Source organism: Dryas octopetala, chromosome 5 (assembly GCF_963921425.1).
Source record: "Dryas octopetala chromosome 5, drDryOcto1.1, whole genome shotgun sequence".
Taxonomy (NCBI): domain Eukaryota; kingdom Viridiplantae; phylum Streptophyta; class Magnoliopsida; order Rosales; family Rosaceae; genus Dryas; species Dryas octopetala.
Genome location: NC_141370.1, coordinates 13,940,291 through 13,949,484, shown reverse-complemented (window position 1 = coordinate 13,949,484; position 9,194 = coordinate 13,940,291). Strand labels below are relative to the sequence as shown.

Below are 9,194 nucleotides of genomic sequence, written 5' to 3'. Positions count from 1 at the left end.
AAGTAAGGAAAGGGAAAGGAAGGAAAAGAAAAAGAAGAAAAAAAAAAGAAAAGAAAAAAAAGAAAAAGAAGAAAAAGAAAAAGAAAAGAAAAAAAAAGAAAAAGAAGAAAAAAAAAAGAAAAAAAAGAAAAAAAAATTAAAAAGTTTAGGGTTGTTTGGGGTTTGGGGCCTTTGTGTTAATTGTGAAGAAAAAAAATAGTTTGGAGTTTCATTTGCCGTTTTGGAGTTTCGTTTAGTTATTTTTAAACCCTAAACTAGTAAATTATAATATGTTTTTATATAAAAAATAATTTAAAGTACCCTAAAGGGCTTAAACCCTAGTATCATATACCTATCCTAAACGATATAGAATATAGATTATAAAATATATAGAGTTTAGTGTATATATTATAGAGTATAGATAATATACTAATTTTATTTTATACTAATTTTATTTAACAGTATTTGTCTCCAGCGCGCATTATATTCATCACATATCACATGAAACCTACCATATAATTTGGTTTTTTTCAATGTTTTTTATCAATGTAGTAGATAATATGTTAAATAAACATATTGTGAAGTTTCATTCAAAATTTCCGTATTTTGATAATAATTTTCATCGTTTCCGTCGAATTTTTATCGAAATTTAAAAATCTTCGAAATTTCCGTCGAAATTTCCATCGAAATTTCCATCGAAATTTCCTCGAAGCTCGAAATTTTATTCCTTGGGTGTTATATGAAGTTTTGTGCATATATAATTGTTATTAGAGTCTGATATAGTACATCGAGTAGTTGCAAAACTCAGAGTATAATACATGAATTATAGTTCTAGTTGATTAATTAAGATTAATAAATTCTGTCAACCACCTATATATTAAGTTTGAACCCCTATCAACCTTATCCTCCACATAAGGTTAAAAATTGCCATAATATATATTGGCTGGCCTATGGGCACCAAGAAGCTAGTACAATGCAATCTTAAGGATACACCTACACAATTATTGTCTATGATTTCAACCAAACTTTTAAGATTACATATATTATGCAAGGCCTATTAATTTGAATTGATGTGCAAGTATGCATGTGTAATGTACTCACTATCCCCAACTAATGGGTCACACGAACTGCACCCACATAATGCAATCAGCATTCTGGTAGCTAAGACATTAATATTGATAGGGATAGGCCCACGTTCCGATGATTGCATAGAATAATAAATTCGCAATTACTCTTTAGAAGTATTACTTTCTCAAACCAAAAAGAAGAAAGAATGAAAAAGGAGAGAGAAAAGGTATGAATTGAACATAAAGCAATGCTTCGACCAAAAAAAAAAGTATAAAGCAATGCCATGCATCTTAAACTTCTTTCTATTGTGACCTTTTCCCCTTGATTTTTTGATTGTTTACCCTTCTTTTAGCTTTTCATTTTGGTCTATTTTTGAGATTCACTCCTTGAGTTAGGTCTCCAATACTCTTCTTGCTTTAGATATATCATATATAGGAAACAAATGAACATCACATCACTTTTTCATTTGCTACAAAAGAACACTGACATCCATTCACGTTGGGAATAATAACAGAGTATAGTAGCTATTTCCTTTGAGTAAAGGAAAATAGATCGTGTAGTAGTTCCTAATATCTAAAGATCTTTGAAAAAAAATGACAATAAATATATTATAAATTATTACTTTATAAAAGTTAGCTTCATTCGAATATGTTAATTTAATAAAATTATTTGTTTCACGTTTATGGATTAATTACACAACTCTTTAAAAAATAGAACGAATCCATTTATAAATAAGTTCCACCTTAATTTAAAAAATGTAGTACATGCATTTTTTATTTTCTACACCCATCAAAAGACATTTGTTGATGGATTTGTACTTTGAAGAATAAATTAATACCCTTCTTTAAAGGGTAGTGGGTAGAGATAGAAAATGGAGCATAAATTTTACAAAACTTTCTGATGTGGAAAAAAAAAGGCTTATTAACACTATTGCCCCCTGTAAGATACACTTTTTTTCACTTTGCCCCCTGAAACTTAAATCCTCTCAGTTTGTCACCTGAACTTCACAAAGTTGTTACAAAAGACCCTATGCCGTTAACTCTGTCAATTTTTCCGTTAAAATAGCTGACATAGCACCTATATGGCATGAGTGAGACCCTTTTTTAGTTATGTAAGATCCATGTAGACAAGCAAAATTATAAAAAATTGACATGAATCTTATTATTTTTAGTTTAAAAATTATTTTTTTTGTCCACATGGATTTTACATAACTAAAAAAGAGTCTCACTCATGCCATATAGGTGTCGTCAGCTATTTTAACGGAAAAATTGACAGAGTTAACGGCATAGGGTCTTTTGCAATAACTTTGTGAAGTTCAGGTGGCAAACTGAGAGGATTTAAATTTCAGGGGGCAAAGTGAAAAAAAGTGTATCTTACAGGGGGCAATGGTGTAAATAAGCCAAAAAAAAATCTCACACTATAGCCGTATATGATTAATATTATCAACAGCTGGATCCAAAGAGCTCTACTATCAAAGCAAAGTAAGCCATCAATTGCAGCATGCAGAGAAAAAGAGTGGGGGCCAAAGCTTGAAATTGGAAATAGGTAAGCCAAAATAGGTAGCAGGGAAAAGCTTAAAATGATATTCATGCATGCTATATATATAGGAATATGTATAGGACCCCCTTTGCAATCAAGGCAAGGAAGCTTGGAATCTTCCCACTCTCAAACAAACACATAAAGAGGGTTTTAGTGGAGGACAGCGATTTTGCAGCCCTTGCTAAAATCCAAATCTTTGTGTTCAATTCCTTGTTCTTGGTGCTTAAGTAACACAATGTGATTTGAGATATCTCAACCATCACTGCTTCCCACTATTATTCTGAAATGTGGTGTATGATTAGACTCGGTAGGAGTTGCATATGAGCCCCACTGTACAATTTTGAATGTCTATGGGCTATAGAGCTTGTGAGCTAAATGGGCACATTTCTTTTTCACGAATATATAAACTGGTTAATGGTACTTTGCATGATCCCCACTATGTGTAATTTTCAGTGTCTGTAGCTTGTGAGAAATGGGCACATTGTTTTCCCGATTATATAAAATGCCTAAGTGTACTTTCACCATTCAATTGCAACCGCCAAATTGTTGGCTGAGTGAGAAATAGAAAGAAAAAAGAAAATTGTTGGATGAGAAATTCACTGCGTGTTTTTTTTTTAAGCTATGGCGGTAATTCAAACTTGAAACATCTTTAACATATTTAGAGAAATATCATTAAATTAATATGTAATAACTAGTTGATTTGCTATATATATAAACTGTACGTATTAATGGTTGCTAAAAAGTGTTACTAGGTATGATAAATTAATGTTGTTATTTTCATCATTCTCAGAAAACTAGGCCAATAAATAAGTCAGTTAATTTTTTTTTTTCTAATTTAAGGAATAGGATGGAGAAGAATAAGTACAAATATTCTACCATGCACTAATATTGCTGGAACATATATATAAGCTATTTAAATTATATGTGGAGGAAATGACGTACGAACAATGTAGTTCATAGGCTCGCTAGATATTCTACTTCAATTTCTTATATTTGTCTTTGGTTAATGTTGGATTTTCTTCAATGTAATAAAATAAAAAAATCTCTAGAACCAATGTATTTTCTTTCCATATAAAAATGCACCATAATTAAAGATGTAGATATGTCACAATTTACATGTGCTAATAATTGTATGCATGAGTAGCTAGTGTGACCAAAAAATAAATGAAAAACACAAGCATGAATGAAAAAAAAAAAATGCAGAAAAAAATGCCGTAATATTGGGAGTGATTAAAAAAGTACAAGGCATTTAGGATATTATGAATGAATGCCCATAATATTGCCTCCTTTTAAAAAGAAAATAACGTTAAAATTTTTAATAAATAAATTTAAACAAATTTAGGTGATGATTTAGTTATTCAAATACAGTTGGATGCATGTTTGGTGTGGAGATAAGTCTACTTATTTTGCCACATCTACTACACGTCAATAAAAGGATGGAGATAGAGTTTCCAGTTCCCACCATCATCAACATTTTATAGACTTATAGTGTTATTATTACTTAGTTTAATACCTACTAGCTCGTTTTATCGTGGAGAGATTCTTAGAAGCAAATCGAGAGTAGACACAGCTAGCCCCCATATACATAAACAATTCATCTTAATTAATTATTGTGTGATTTTATTAATTCTAGTTACAGTAGTAGTACCAACACACGAGAACCTGAGCACCACTAAGCTTCTTTGGTTTTTTTTTTCTTTTTTACTTGATCTGTAGATCGAGGATCACTAAGTTAAGTTGTGGTAGTGGATAATACTGATCAACTTTCTTTGTTGGGATTGGTCACGGTCCCCCAATAAGCTTTGTACTTCGTATACAATGATGAATGAGGATGAAAATACAAACTGTTCCCCTTTTTGGGGTTTTGCTTTCCCACTTTCATATATAGTATAGTAAGAAATTTAAAGTAAGTAGCAAGCTAGGTTTTTCTATTGTTAATTGTAGGTGAAGACTATGAAGTATTTGTTTGTTTCCCTTACATTTTACCTTTTCATATTTAGAGCATTAATTAATTCCCCACCCTAGCTAGCTTTTATTTTTGTGTGCAATTCATTACCATCATGAACCACCCACATTTTCATCAAAATGCTTAAGGTGTAACATATCATAATTAATCAAAATTAGTATAGTTTGATTGTATTTATCATAAAATCAGTTTGATTATATCCGAATATATATATATGGTGAAGTAGCATATGTGCGGTTGTCGAGTCAGACACGTTTATTTATAATATTTAATCTAAAATCAATTGATAATAACGGGTGGATCGGAAATTTCAAAATCTTATATTAATATTAATGTGATGCAAATTAAGCTTAGCATTCTTTGTGTACACAAGCTTAGTTTTATGCATGAAATAAGAGGGAGATGCCTTTAGTATGTTGCTTCTAGGAAAAAATTAAACCTAGCAATATATTGGCACCTACACCAGAGGAAGCCAGAAGTTGATTTTGGACTATTTCAATCCTTTCCCTTACAGAATTACGTAGCTGAAATCCCATTGGATCCATTTGGACTAAGCATATCGTAACAGCTGTATCCCTGTAGAAATACCAATTAATATCCCATGCAAATTCAAAAATGCATGCTAGCCTTCTACCAATTTGGCTCTGTCGTCGTTATTACTCACACACACACACAGATCGATGACACACCCTCACTTGTCATGACTTGCTCTTCTCAGCGGCTCACCTCACCTAACATCTTTAGATGTTGGCCAAGATCCAAACAATATATGGCAAACAACACCCATGATAAATATCGAGGCCAAGGGATAAAAATCACCCATGACATATCACTGTACGTCTCTGTCATCATCATGGTTTTCGACATTATGTATACATGTATACACAATGTCATGAACATTCACTCCACCCTTTATCATCAATTTTTAATGCTTAACATCAACATCTTACAATTACATAATATTATCGAGATAATGTTATATCAGAATTATTAGCTCTTCTTGTTCGATGATTTAAAATACATGTTATATTGTTAAATTGTCAATTCAAAATATAATGATAATATAATTGCATGTATGATAAATCATAAAAACTTGAAAAATAATCAAGCTAATAATGTATATCAAGCTAACTAACACACTGGGACATGCACATGCATCTTCATCTATTAAGACGTACAAACAAATGTTGCAAACAATATATGTGCATAAATAAGTGGTTTTGTGAGAATAAGGGTTAAAAATTTCATGTTGGACAACCATTAAACTTGATTCTCAAAAAGTGTCAAGGAGATCGAAAATCTTGAAAAATCAGTAACAGATACATTATGGTGGTTATTAATGGCTAACTAAACTACACAGCTGTAAAGAAATTCCTTCCTTGAATTCCAATTGAATTAAATCAATTAATTAACCAATAACCAGAATACCGCGTGGTTTAATTATATAGCAGCCTGCACGGGACCTTGAAATCGCATACATGCATGGACTACCAATTAATTGCACAACCCCTGATCCTCTCCTACCTTTTCCACGTAAAAGTGACTTAAAAGACTTCCTTTATATACATTTTAACACACACATGACATGATTAAATATCATCACAACCCATGCACACAACTATCTAGAAGAAGGAAATTTCCAAATTCAACCCCATGGAAGTCAAAACTCTTGATCCACTTGTTAATGAATAACGTTTTGTATCCTTATAATTAGTTCAAGTGGTGAAGACGTTTTTAGAATTAGTTTTAAGTGATGAAGATTGATATAATGAGGTAGAATTAGAATAAGTCAGAATTTGATTTCCTCCAGTGTAACAAAACAAAACTCGTGTGCTTCATATAGTGTGCGCGCTTTTTCTTTTCAAAAAGCATTCTCTAATCCAATAATCTGTGAAAGATTTATAGCGTGAATTCATATATCATCTATAGATTTACTTTTTAATTATGGATTTGATAAGTTGATTTTTTCTTACTAAAATTCAAGACTGTCAACTCGAAAAAGTAAACACATCAAAATACAACAACAAAATATAGTTTATTCTTCGTGCGATTGAATTATAAAGGTAACTTTGATTGCTTTAGTATCCCATATTCTTTTTCGCTTCTGATTTTAAACCACATTTTTTCTGCCATCTCATTTTATACCACATTTATTATTAATTATTTGATAGAGATGAAGTGTAACGTACGCATTGTTCTAAAGATTAAATTTCGGAAACCAAATAATTGTGTTTGTATAGTGGATTTTTTTTTTTTCCATTATCTTCTCAGAACCATCCAGGGGTAAAATTGTAACAAAATCCCAAAATGGTTGACTGACAGCAGTAAAAGTCAAAAAGAAAAAGAAAAAAAAAAAAGCCATCCAGTAATCCACCGACCCTCTAGTCTAATCACTAATCTCACTAATCACATCCAGATCATTACAATTACAATGGTATTTACAAAACACCCCTCGTGAATTTCCCATTTTGCCCCTACTCCGGTATCGCACTCAACAACGCATTAAAATTTCTTCTCCCACCACCACCGCTACCCCTCCCCCTCCTCGACCCACCACCACCAGCCGCCGCCGATCTCCGAAAATCCTTGGCCTCATCGCCGGAAAACAGCACCGGCGAGACCGAATTTCTCCCGCACCCACATTTCTCTCCCCCGGCACTCTTCATGAGCGCGGAGCTGGCTTTGACGGCCAATGCCGCCATCTCCTCCGCCTGTAGAGGCCGCTTCAGCCAAGTGAGCGGCAGAGCGAAGTAGAGCTGACCCGGTTGGAGCTCCTCGTTTTCGTTGACGGCCGTGACGACGTCGTCGAAGTCCATCTCGTCGGAGTTGCAAATGAAGCAGGTGGGGTTCTTTTGGAGCACGTAGGAGACCTTCACCGGGTACGGGTATTCTTGTAATTTGCCGTCTTGTAGAATCAGCTTGGCCGTGGCCACCTGGGTCGAACCGGAGGAGCTGCAAATACCCATCGGATCAAATTCTTGAAACCGGTTTGGGTCTGGGTCAGATTCAGAGAGAGAGAGAGAGAGAGAGTTTAAGGAAATCGAAGCACGGAGAGGGAGGAGAAGAGAGAAAGGGAATATATAGAGGGTGAGGGCAAAGAGTGACTCGTAATTTGAACCAGGATGCCACGTCATATTTGTCGTTTAGTTAAGCAATGTTTTTCGTTTTTCGATCAGTGGGCAGAGGGCTTGCAATGCCAGGCTGTAGGTTGGTGGTGACAGCTTGTATTGTATCAATTTTTTTTTGAGTTGAGAATTTCTGAATCTGGGTACTTCAACAGTGACCCTCCGTGATGATGAAATTACCAAGTCAGGGACTAGCCTGTGTAGTCTGTCTGTAGTCTATAATGCCATTGCCAATTTGCCAATTTGCCATGCACTTTTACTGTGAAAAGTGATGGGTGAAACAAGCAATGTACAATAGCCTCATATGGGCAAAAGATTCACATGATATCAATGAGATTTTCTTTTGGGTAATAAAGAAAATCTCATAAATAGTATTAGATGAATTTAAAGAGTTTTTATTTTGTTTAATTCAAATACGTTTGTTAAATCCGTTTACATACTCTTATTTGGTGTTAATAGAATTGGGTGAGAATGGTACACTTTTGAATTAATGCCCACTACTCTCTGTTACATTAGTTGAACATTGCAACTTCTATATGCGGGCAAGTGATGTCAAAAGATGCTGTGAAAAGGAAAAAGATTGTCTGCTAAACTTGGTAAGGCCTTTCATGAATCATGGAAGACCCACCTAAGCATGATCATGATGGGACGGGACTTAATATGATCAATATTCATTTTTTGGTTCTCTATTTTCTGTTTTTCAGTGTGTCCTCCACCTCCTCATTAATTGTTTTTGTAATTGGTGATATTTTATTCTTTCAAAAAGTTGGGGTGGCTGGTAATTCCGCGTTAAAAGTTGAAGGTCATGAAAGTTTGACAAAGATAATATTTATTCATTGTTCAATAGTCACTAACTCACTACTACGTGTTACAACTTTTCTTTACATGGTTCGATGTCTCCAATAATGTGTATTGCTATCTTATTTTCTTCCTTAACAGACGATTATAGAATTAGAGGTGATCGATTTAAGTTAGAGCTTATTGCACTTTGAAGGAGAAAATATAAGGGTTGGATTGTCATTTTGATTTATTATTAGAAATCAAAACCATAACATAGGAATGTGAAACTCTTCGATCACTTGGTTTTGCAAAACATATCTTGTTGGTTTTGAATACCCATCGAAAAGTCGAACTCAAAGTAATTTGCACCAAATATGGTCGAAATGCATTCGTAATAAGGAATGTTAAACCCAATCCTTAGCTTTGAAGGAATTTTGGACTTTTAGATTAGAGATATGTTAATAACTTAATACTAGTTGCCCTTATTCTTTTACCTTTTCTTTTTTACATTCTTGTATTTTCCTTTTGTAAGATGTGGACTTCACTAGCATGTAAAAGACAAAAGGACTTGCAAAAATACTACTCCTTAATTTAGAGCCGCTCTTTATTCTGCCCATTACAATGAATCTAACCCAACTGTAGCCTTGCCAAACTAATTGTGCTACCCAGCTGGTTCAAAATACTAATGAATACACGTACACGATATATTCTGATATCAGGTTAAAGCTTCAAGGCTA

At 33.6% G+C, this 9,194-nt stretch overlaps 1 protein-coding gene across 1 annotated transcript; it reads right to left on the bottom strand.

Annotated features, from left to right (window-relative positions):
• Positions 1-7,026: 7,026 nt before the first annotated feature.
• Positions 7,027-7,576, bottom strand: LOC147284576 (uncharacterized). The gene has a single exon (XM_086245206.1). The coding sequence runs from the start codon at positions 7,516-7,518 to the stop codon at positions 7,027-7,029; it is 492 nt and encodes a 163-aa protein (XP_086101332.1). The 5' UTR covers positions 7,519-7,576.
• Positions 7,577-9,194: the final 1,618 nt, after the last annotated feature.